The sequence below is a fragment of the Cibotium barometz genome, chromosome 59 (assembly GCF_041138505.1).
Source record: "Cibotium barometz isolate CiBa-2024 chromosome 59, ASM4113850v1, whole genome shotgun sequence".
NCBI classification, from domain to species: Eukaryota; Viridiplantae; Streptophyta; class Polypodiopsida; order Cyatheales; family Cibotiaceae; genus Cibotium; species Cibotium barometz.
In genome coordinates, this window is record NC_141104.1 from 5099881 (window position 1) to 5111614 (window position 11734).

At 40.9% G+C, this 11734-nt stretch overlaps 1 protein-coding gene across 1 annotated transcript; it reads left to right on the forward strand.

Annotated features, from left to right (window-relative positions):
• Window positions 1-1080: 1080 nt before the first annotated feature.
• On the forward strand, window positions 1081-1596 carry LOC147605403 (putative 2-oxoglutarate-dependent dioxygenase SLC1). The gene is made up of 2 exons (XM_086793317.1): window positions 1081-1317; window positions 1414-1596. Exons 1-2 carry the CDS (start codon window positions 1081-1083, stop codon window positions 1594-1596), a joined length of 420 nt encoding a protein of 139 aa, XP_086649443.1.
• Window positions 1597-11734: the final 10138 nt, after the last annotated feature.

Here is an 11734-nt window from a genome sequence, read left to right on the forward strand (position 1 = left end):
CGATGGCCTTCGTTCTCTTGTAGTGACCTCTAGGCGAAGCATTGGAGTGGGCAAGTTTAGGCTTATGCATAACTCCAACATTTCTTAATGGGTTTCAACAAAGTGTCAACATATTGAAATAGATGTTCAATCGCCTTCAAACGAGAGGCCTCCAAATTTCAACCATATGAGACAGCATCTGCGAGACGATTACTAGCCATTGACATGTGCAATGGGCCCATTAAACCCATGGGTCCAATAAATATGTGCTTTGTTACTATCCACATAGAGTCACGAGAAGTAGTGTTTATTTTTGCAAGTAGGGTATCCTTTTTTTTTTACAAGGACTCTTTCAAATTTGTCTTTCAGTCTAAAGGGCATATTTTTTTTCTTTTCCCTTCAAGAGAGAGCCAATATAAAGGTTATCTTTCAAGTTCCTCCATAAAACATTTACAAATGAAATGAAATTGTTAAGTCATTGACCTATTATGGTAACAATATATCCAATCACCCACTATAAGATTAGCGTATTACAATCCCTTTGCTTATGAAGTTTGTTTTTATTGATCACCATGGTTCTGCTATAAAGCTTCATCAGCTTTCTCAATAAGCTATCAACAAATGTCTTCAAAAAAAGAACTAATTAATGTGTAATGTGTATCTAAGAAAGCAACAAATTAATAGCTACATGCCCTTATGTGCAAAGTTCAAAATTTTTCACCCTTCCATGTCAAGGATAATTTTTTTTCATGTCACTTCAAAAGCAATACTCGATTCTTTCTCATACTTCAAAAATAAACAGTGACGTCGAGAAGGTGCCAAGTTGGTTTCTTTTTTTCACCAGCATCTGCACGTTTGTGCCTTATTTTGAATGTTTTATGTAGTGTCGAACAGCATGGCAGTATGCACTTGCCATAAAAAATGAGAATGAGATTTTTGACGGCAAGCACAACATCATTATTAACTAAAGCTCACGCGATCGGTGCAACCCGGTATAGAGCTGGTGGGATTGTTACGATAACGTGCATACATAAATGTCTCTCCATTATAATTGGGCAATGTAGCTTTCCCTACTTGTTTCTCTCCCTCCATCCACCCACAATGGTTCCCGCTACCGTCGCTCCAGCTACTCATGCGAGTGGCGTGAAAGCAATGTTAGACGCCAGCTTGACGGAGGTACTCGAATCCTACGTGAGGCCTGCAGACGAGCGCCCTGTCCGTAGCTGTACTGACAATAACGATCTGGAGATCCCGATTGGTCGTGCATCCGAGAGGCAGAGAAGCCCGAGAGGTGGGCGGACATCGTCGACCAGATTGGTCGTGCATCCGAGGAGTGGGGTTTCTTTCAGGTAATGAGACGGTCAATTAGCTGGTAGCTGTTGATTCTCTTTCCCAAGTACAATGTCGACTGCTGATCATTTTTCTTCTTGTCAGGTGATCAATCATGGGATAGATGCAGACAAGATTTTGCAGGTTGTTCGCCGCTTTTACGAACTCCCCATGGAGGCGAAAAGCCAGTTGCCCTTCAGCGACGCCCATTGCGGTGTTACCTTTGCAACTGGCACGGGTGCCATGCACGATTGGAAGGACACGCTCGTCTCATTAGGTGGCGGGTAGGAGTCTACGACGGTTTTCCCATCGCCTCGGAGGTCATGAGTACGTATACCCAATTTCTGCACTGTATATTCTAGCTATGCTGCCAAGGCCCTAATCGTATCACACGCATGACATGCACCTGCACAGAGGAGCTTCTCGAGTATCAAGAAGCTCGCCGCACTTCTCTACCAGGAAATCTTCGAAAGTCTCGGACTGAGCAAGGAGCACGTGCGAAGCGGAGCACTGCCAGGGCTGGAGCGCCAGGTTCTGGTGTGCAACTTCTACCCTCTGTGTCCCGATCCTAGCATTGTGTTCGGACACAGAGCGCCCACTCCGACCTCAACAGAGCCTCACCCTCCTCCTGCCTGATGCCATCCCCGGACTCCAAGTCCGCAAGGGCGACTTCTGGGTGGCCGTCAAACCATCCCCAACGCATTCGTCAATATAGGAGACCAGATCGAGGTACCCCCTCCTGTCTCTTGTACCAGCTCTTACTTGTAAATAAATAGAAGCGCGCTTCTAATCCTCTGTGTGTGTAGATCATGACCAACGCTAAGTACAAAAGTGTAGAACACAGAGTCGTCGTTAACAAAGACAAGTTGATCGGTTTGTTTTGGTGGATTTATTGGATGTTTTCCAAGTTTTATATGGACTCATCAGGTTCTGCCTAGATCACTTGTGTTTAGGGGTTTTTTATTGAGTGCTACACACATGTGTTTAACTTACTTACTTTGGAGTTTTACTTGAACGACACAATGTTCATATACTCCGAATTGATGAGTTGGCCACCAATTTTAATGCTTCTTTTGGCATGATTAATGTCCATTAGACAGTTTGCATTGATTTTTATGATCAACTATGGTCTTTATGGATTGGAGGAGCTTCTATGCTTTTATCTATGGTTTTATAAGGATCTTTTGATCTTTTGAATAATTACATGTGCTTTGAAGGTAGCATTTGCCTTCGTTTTTTGCATATAATTTTGGAGTATATTTTTTATACTCTTGTATATATTCCAACTCGTATACCTAGTCGCTTATATATCTAGGTGAGTTATTTTTTTATCCTAACTTTATTGTGTTTTGGGTAGTTATTATTAGAAAAGCGCCAATAATTCAATTTCTTTCTAATGATGTATTCAGAAGGAGTTATTCTTTGATGTAGTCTCAAGTATATAGAGACAGGTTTTAGTATGTGAAAGTCTGGATAAGGTCATCTTATTCCTTTTATACAGGATTTTATTCATATTTCCTAGACAGCATACTAGGGAGTTTTCAAATTGTTAAGGTATGTATGGGTGGTATCATGGTGGTATGGGATGCTAGTGATCCCTCACATATATTATCTTATGGGCGGGCTCAAGATTGTTGCTTTGCTTACATCACTTAGCATGTTGACCTCAATATTCAAAGACAATCTTATTTTCTAAATTCACTAGAAGTTATATTGTGGGCATTCTCTAGATAAAATTCTTTTATCGATATCCTGCATGTTTTGATGAGGGTAATCTCGTCGGCATTTTCACTTGTTGAAATCTTTTTTTTAAAGAGTTCAAACAAGTTTATCTTGTTGTATTCGGATAAGAAAATTTGGATTCATCCTTTGTTGGCATTTCTTTCTCTAGTTTCGTACTCTAGGTGATTTATATAGTCAACCTTATTGTTTACGCATGGACATATGTGACTCATCGAGACGTTGATGACTCTCTATGTTGATATGGGTAACTCGGGACGTCGATTATTCCATATGCAGATGTGGGTATGTCAGGGCACTGATGAATCCCTAGTTTCTGCTGTTATAATGCCATGTTTTCCTACTTTACTCTGAATGGTTTACAACGAGAAAGTTACTTTGAATGTGAATTGCTCTGATCATCCGCAGTCTGATGGGCAAACAGAGTGTATGAATCAGATTGTAGAGTATATGCTTCGTGCATATATCTCTAAATAATCATCATATTAGGAAATATTATCTAGAGACATATGCTTCGTGCATATGTCTCTAGATAATCATCATATTAGGAAATATTTTAATGATGAAATTTGCCTATAACAGTTTTAAATATATAGCTATTGGTTTTAGTCCGTGTATACTTATGTATGGGTATCAACCCAGGGCACCATTGATGTCAATCTTAAGGTCATCGATCTTGATGCATCGAGGGATTCCTTGCGTGATATGTACGAAATGCTGACCGAAGCTCGGGATTCTATCAGAAGTGCTCATGATAGGGCACGGTTTTATGCTGATAGGTGACACTCATCTCGGTCTTTTGAACCAGTAGCACTGGTTTATTTTAATGTTCCTAAAGATTCTCAGACTTTAACAATGGAAAAATGCTCGAATTTATCTCCTAGATATTGTGATCCATTTTGAGTTATACATCACGGTTGTATAAGAACTAAAACTACCTCCAATTATTAGAGTTCATCTAGTCTTTCATATCGATAGATTGTTGAAAGGGAAACTGGGAGGTGAGGATAACACAGTTACTCCTCAAGAACTCATTGAAGTCAAAGAATTATCCTATGTTCCACATGAACCTGATAAGGTTCTTGAATTCAAGGAAAGGAATGTTTGTAGTTGACTAATCCCTGAGGTTAAAATTAGATGGAAAGATAGGGAATTCAACTTGGGAGTCGGTTGTTTGAGATTGTTCAGCGCAGTTCTCCTTCTTTTCATTGAGTGCAAATTGAATGTTTTGAGAGAGGGGAAGTATGTTATATGTACATTATGTGTGCTATGTTATATGCACATTATGTGTGCATATACTAGGAGGCTAACCCACATTAGGCTTGTGAGCATGGGAGCATGGGAACAAGCTCTAGTGGAGCATGGGTTAGGACTAACCTTAAGGGTTAAGGTTAGGGTCAGGCATCCAAGGGTCGCACATGGGAAATGGAAAGGCAAGAGTCACTTGAGGGCCCTCCTATATAATAGGGGCATGGGATACACTCAAGGGGGCTTGGAGGCTTAGAGGCTTGGAGGCTTGGGCTTATGAGACTAAGGCTATGATATGCTCTCTTGTGTAGAGGTTCATATCTACTCATCTACCATTTCACACTATAGCTACATGCTATTGGATTAGAGTTATACCTCTTGATGGTATGGGACATCAAGGTAGAGGTATGATGTATTTCATTTATAATTCATGTCTGCATCCCTTGGGCTCGGGGTGGGTTGGGTGGTTGAGTTTATGCTTGATTTATGCATGTTTATGCATAACAATTATCTAGAGAGATCTTAGGGTTTTAACAGTTATGTTGAAGACTTTAAAGATAAGTGCAGGTTGGTTGCAAAAGGCAGCAATAGAGTGGACAAAATGTTTACGTTGAATGTAAACATGCCTGAAGTGAGTGGTGCTGCGATGTTTGCAAATGGTTTAGGAATTGTTGCAGACACAGGCATTTGAGATAAGTGTTGGACATGTGAATGTGCAGAGAATAAAGTCTATGCAGACTAAAGGAATCGTGATAGTGCTGCCAAAGTTTAAAGTTGAAGGTATGTAGAGAATATGTGAAGCATGCCAATATGAAAAGCAAACAAAGCATGTATTTCCACGTAACAGATATGTGAGCAGAAATGCACTAGATATTGTGCATTCAGATGTATGGGGTCCTACAAAGACCATGTCTATGGGAGGCTGTAGGTATTATGTGACATTTATTGATGACCACACAAGGAAAGTGTGGGTATACTTCATAAAGGAGAAGGGTGAGGTACTCACTTTCATAATTTCAGAGTTATGGCAAACAGGGAAATATGTAAAGTGCCTAAGGTCAGATGGAGGGGAAGAGTACTTCTCCAATGAGTTCTCTAAATTTTTGAAGAAGAATGGTATTCAGAGGCAGTTTACATGCAGATACACTCCACAGCAAAACGGAGTTGCTGAGCGAAAAAATAGGCACATTGGTGAGATTGCGTGAGCATTGATGGAAGAGAAGAATATGCCGCATAGCTATAGGTGGGTTGTTCCTACAGCAGTTTACATCATGAATAGGACTCCAACTATAGCCATACATGATGTAACTCCAGAGGAAAGGTTTACTAGCAAAAAACCTGATTTGTCTCATTTGAAAGTCTTTGGATGCATTGCATATGTGCATGTGCCAGATGAGTTGAGAACTAAGCTGGATCCAAAAGCTTAAAAATGTGTGTTTATTGGATATTCCCTTGAGAAAAAGGGATACAGGTGTTACAATCCTACTACACGTGAGTTGAGGGTAAGCAGGGATGTTGTTTTTGATGAGATGAGCAGCTAGTATGGTGCTAAAAAAGAAGCTATTGGGGCTGATGTGAGTGGAAATGTGGTTGCACATAGAATGCAAGTCAGTAATCATAGTCTTTAAGTGGACCAGGAGAGTGCTCATCTAGTGGTTCAGTTTTGATAGACCATGGAGTGGCAGGCTACGTTATAATACCAGTCCTGCAAATGTGATTAGTACATCACATAAAGGCAAAGAGAGAAAGTGGTTGAGCCCCTAAAGTATGTCTGACATTTCTGTAGGACGGCATTCTGATGTTGATGGAGAGTCTAGTGGCTTAGAGATGAGCCTTGATGAGGAGCTTGGGATACCAGCTATGAGAACACCTGGTGTAAAGAAGACTATGGAAGCCATGAATGCAATGCTGCGAACATCTAGGAGAGTAAAGAATACTATGCACAGGTTTATCTATGATGGTTATGTGGCACATCACTATGCATACATGGCAAAGGTTGTGCAGGCTGTAGAGTCCACATGCATTGATGAGGCTGTTGGAAATTTGTGTTGGCAGAAAGCTATGGATGAGGAGATGGATGCACTATATGGAAATGAGACTTGGGATTTAGTGCAATTTCCTGAAGGCAAGAAAGCCATTGGATGTAAGTGGGTGTATAAAGTAAAACATAACAGTGATGGAAGCATAAGGAGGTACAAGGCTAGATTGGTAGCCAAGGATATGCATAGACATATGGCATTGATTATGAGGAAACTTTCAGCCCAGTTGCCAAGATGGCAACAGTGAGAGTTGTGATAGCAGTGGCAACGTCAAAGCAATGGTCTTTACATCAGACGGATGTAAAGAATGCATTCTTGCATGGGGATGTGCAGGAAGAGGTGTATATGCCGCAGCCACCTAGTTATGAGGATGTGAGTCACCCCGAGCATGTTTGCAAGTTGAAGAAAGCCTTGTATGGCTTAAAACAAGTACCAAGAGCATGGTCTGACAAGATTTCTCAATATCTACTATTGGCTTTCATGTAGCCAATGCAGACACGGTGATAGAGGGGTTGTGCTTGTTGTCATCTATGTAGATGACTTGATCATTACGGGGGACCATGATACAGAGATCTTTGATGTAAAGATCTTGCTTAGACAGAAGTTTGAGATGAAGGATCTGGGGGAACTCAGATATTTCTTGGGCATTGAGGTGATTAGGTCACCACATGGTATTGGATTCTTGCTGCAGAGACAATATGGCTTGGACATGTTGTTCAGGTATGGTATGCAGGCTATAAGCCTATCTCAGTGCCATTGGATCAAAATGGCAAGTTGAGTGTAGATTCATGAGAGATTTTGGAGGATCCTACTATGTGTAGGCGCATAGTAGTAGGGAGCTTGATCTACACGACGATCACCAGGCCGCCAGAGGATTTTAATAGTAGAGATTGTGTTGGAAGGAGAGAAGATTTTGATAATTAACTTATATGGATCTCACAAGTACAAGGTAAGGAGTGGGATAAGGGAATGGATAGCTAACTTAAACTGCCAAGGGCATTGCATTCTCATGGGGGACTTCAATATGGTAGAGAAACAAAGGGATAAGTGTGGGGAGAACATTGTGCTGATGGGCTGCCATGAAAAGAAGAAATGGGAAGGGTTGAGAGGTAATATATGAAAAGATGCAAGGGAGAAGAGAGCTTGAGCTCTTGTAAGCACACACACACACTCACAAAACCCTAATAGAGAACACACAAGGTGAGAGGCTGAAAATCTTCTTCTTCTTCACTCAACACTCAACACACCATATACAAAGATAAGAGTACACACATATGAAAAGGTACTCAACCAAATACATACTAGGGTTCTCTATAGTGTGAACCCAACTAAATGAGCTGGTGCTATAACTATGCCAGTCTCTAGAATGGCTGTCACACAGCCTGTCATCCCACCGGCCGCATATCACCCATGATCTCACCAACCATGCCAGTGGTGTAAGTGTGGGGCCTATCCCCCAGGCGGGTCATCAGTGTCCACTGCCTCACTAGATGAGCTCGATATCTCAACACTCCCCCTCGAGCTCAACTCCATCTCATGTACACCAAGCAAAGCCCTGAATCTGTGGAGCTTCTTTGTACCCAATGCTTTGGTGAAGATGTCAGCGACCTGATCTTATGTGCTGAAATAAACAAGGTCAACGTCTCCTGTCAAGACCTTCTCTCTGACAAAATGGTAGTGGACCTCTATATGCTTCGTACAAGCAGGCATGAAAAAATGGATTCCTGGCCAACTGTATACTACTAATGTTGTCACAGAAAAAGACAACTTGTCTATCCACCACTGATAGACCCAAATCTGCAAGTAGCTTTCTCAACCAAGCTACCTCACATGCTGCCATAGCAACTCCTTTGTACTTGGCCTCTATACTGGATAGCTGCTTCTTGCTACTCCAAGTCACAGGAGCACTCCCCAAAGAAAACATGAAGCCACTAGTAGATCTTCTATCTGAGATACTACCAGCCCAATCAGCATATGTGTACACATGTACACATATCTCTGTCCCAGTTTCATAAAATATTTCACAATGCAAAGTAGACCTCACATATCTCAGTATGCGTGTCAATGCATTAAAATGCGGCTTCCGTGGAACCTCCATAAATTGACTCACCAACCCAACAGCATAGCTCAAATCTGGCCTGGTGATCGTCATGTAGATCAAGCTCCCTACTATGTGCCTATACATAGTAGGATCCTCCAAAATCTCTCCTGAATCTGTACTCAACTTGCCATTTTGATCCACTGGCACACTGAGATAGGCTTATAGCCTGTCATACCATACTTGGACAACATGTCTAAGCTATACTGTCTCTACAGTAATCCAATACCATGTGGTGACCTAATGACTTCAATGTCCAAGAGATATCTGAGCTCCCCCAGATCCTTCATCTCAAACTTCTGTCTAAGCAAGATCCAACAGCATCTAGGATGATTGGCTATGATACTAGGCATAAGCTATTTTTAACAATAGTCATGACACCAGTAAACCTACCATTCCCCCCCATAAAAAACAATCCAATCCTTCAGCTTGTCTTTTCTCAAAACTTTAGACCCAAAAAGCTTATGTTCCTAAATGGCTAAAATAGACAGATCCCAATCCTTAATCAAACTCAAAAAAATAACACTCTTCTTTTTATCTTTAATTCCCTTAATATTCCATGAACACCCACTAATTTCAATAGAAGAGGGTAGTCTCAGGAACCATCAGGTGATTAAGAAATAGACAAATAGGAAGATTACATGTGGACTGAAACCAATGGTTTGTAAGAGCCTAGAAGGTAGTGGTCAAACTTAGAATAATAGGCTAAATAGGCTCTTTTTTAATTTTTAAAATCACCTAAAACTCAAAAAATTTATACGTATATGAATTTTTCCTCTATTTTTTATAGAAAAGGATAGCTGCAGTCTGCAGCTATCATTAAGTAAGGTCTCTAAAGTGATAGAGGCCCAAAAACAAGCTCCTATCATTATCTTGCATTCAATGCACATTCCCCTTCACTTTCCACTATCCCTCTCTCCCATGTTCCCTCCAAAACGCTCTCTCTTCCCCCTTTCTCATAGCAGGGCGTTTTTCACTCTCTAGACTACTTCTTTTAGCTATCTACCTCTTGATCTACCTCTCTCTTCACTCAAAAACCTAGATCTATAGTATGGAAGCTTGATCTGCAACCTCCTCTTAGAAGCTATGGAAGTTTGATCCTCACTTACATTTCCTTACTTCATCCTTCTACCTTGTCCAACCTCCTTTTATAGAGTGTAACAACAGAGCTTAGCTATGGAAGCTTGATCTGCAACCTCCTCTCATCAGAAGCTATGGAAGTTTGATCCTCACTTACATTTCCTTACTTCATCCTTCTACCTTGTCCAACCTCCTTTTACAGAGTGTAATAGCAAAGCTTAGCTATGGAAGCTTGATCTGCAACCTCCTCTCAGAAGCTATGGAAGTTTGATCCTCACTTACATTTCCTTACTTCATCCTTCTACCTTGTCCAACCTCCTTTTACAGAGTGTAACAGCAGAGCCAAGCTATGGAAGCTTGAGTTGCACATGCTTGGCTCTCATAATCTTACTCATTGTCTCCTCTCACCCCCTCTAATATCCTCTTTCAAAGTGCAGTAATAGCACAGCCAAGCCCTTGGAACTTGCTCTACAACTTCTTCTCTTTTGTACATCTCCCTAGTCTAAGTTTTTTCCTCACCATTCTATTTTCCTTTGCCATCAAGGTTTATAATCTCCCTAATATATACATCTGATGTCTTCTTCTAAAGCTCAAAGGCCTCCGATCAGTATTCAATCTCTCTCTTGTAGCAGTGGTCAAGATGAGGATGGGCACTAGAACATTAAACAGTACGAGAAGTGGAATTGGATTACGATGTAGCCTAGTACAAGAGGAACCCACAAGGTGTCAAAGCGATACGTTGATATACAAAGTTACCATTGGAAAGGGCGGATATTGGAGCTCAAACAAGATCGTGATGGAAAAAAGCTAGCCAAGGTCCAACATGTTTACAAGGCAACAGAGCTGACACTAGCAGACCATGACCAACGTCAACAATTTCTTCAAATTGTAAGTCATTTCACCACTTTATATTCTTGTTTTTAAATCAATTGTGTGCTAATAATGGTATATTGAGCACTGCTTTGATTGTTCTTGGGTTCCTCTACGTAGATATTTTTTCCTCAAACTATAGTGATGGGAGCCTCTGGAGGCAATTTCAGGAACCTTTGAAGCATACCATGTGGAGCTTGGTAGTTTAATCTTTGGAGGGTGTCCAGCTACACAACTTCTTGCACGAAACATCTTCTTCTAAGAGGATACATATGTGGTTCCCACGACAGCAAATGGTGCTGGAAAATTAGTTCCAGAACCTACACCAACTCTCACATCTATTGAATGGCCAATTCCAGACAATGCTTCAGTGGCCATGGCTTGTTTGCAGATCGAAAGCAAGGTGCAAAATGCTATGAAGTGCACATATGGATCTCACAAAGCAACCATAACCTGCTTCATACCTCTACACCTCTTTGTGTACCTGTTCCGTACAAGTGACACACATCGCATCCCAACTTTATGGATTACAAAGGGGGAGAGAGCTCTGACTTGTTTCTTATCACCTGCATGGGATAAAAAAGTTGTTCAACACAATGGAGACACCATCAGTGCGGAGTAATAGTTGAGAAGGTTGTGATGCGCTACCATATTGCCAAGCAACAGTTGTCCATTGCATTTCCTTACAAGCGATGGAAGCTTACAAATGGAGAATGGGAGGCGTTAGACTCTAACACAACCTCTACAGAACAGGGTGTGCTGCATATATCCATGCAAGGTGGGGATGTAGAAGATGTTGCTGTGAATGATGACTGTTCCCTTGCCAACTTACGTGACTACTTAGTTCTTCGATTCTCATTGAGTGGTGATTTTGCTTTGATAATCAATGGTAGAGTAGTGCGCAAAAGGCAGGAATGATCTTTTCTTTGTAGTCACGTATTACAAAACATACATCAGCAAGCAGACAAACTACTTCGAAACTATCTTGACAAACACAAAAGATCATCACATAACACAAAACTACTTCGAAACTATCTTGCAAGGTCTGACTACAAAAACATGCATACAATGCACATTGCACCCCCAATGAAGGATGATCATCATATACGTAGTTTATTGTTTTAACTTTAGAAAATAAAGATATCCATGACGATTCATGCTAAATGCAAAGGATGACTGAAAGTTTTTAAACCATGAATTATTTTATTTGGATACTTACATAACCATAAATATTAATCCTTGCTAAACCTTTAGCATCACGACAAGACGAATGCATGAATGTGTGTTCTAAGATTAAGATACATATAATTGATAGCATGCATACAATGCACATTGCACCCCCAATGAAGGA

Coding starts and splice junctions, on each gene's coding strand:
- LOC147605403 (XM_086793317.1), top strand. CDS start 1,081: ATGGTTCCCGCTACCGTCGCTCCAGCTACTCATGCGAGTGGCGTGAAA. Junction 1,318..1,413: donor TCGTGCATCCGAGGAGTGGG/GTTTCTTTCAGG, acceptor TCTTCTTGTCAG/GTGATCAATCATGGGATAGA.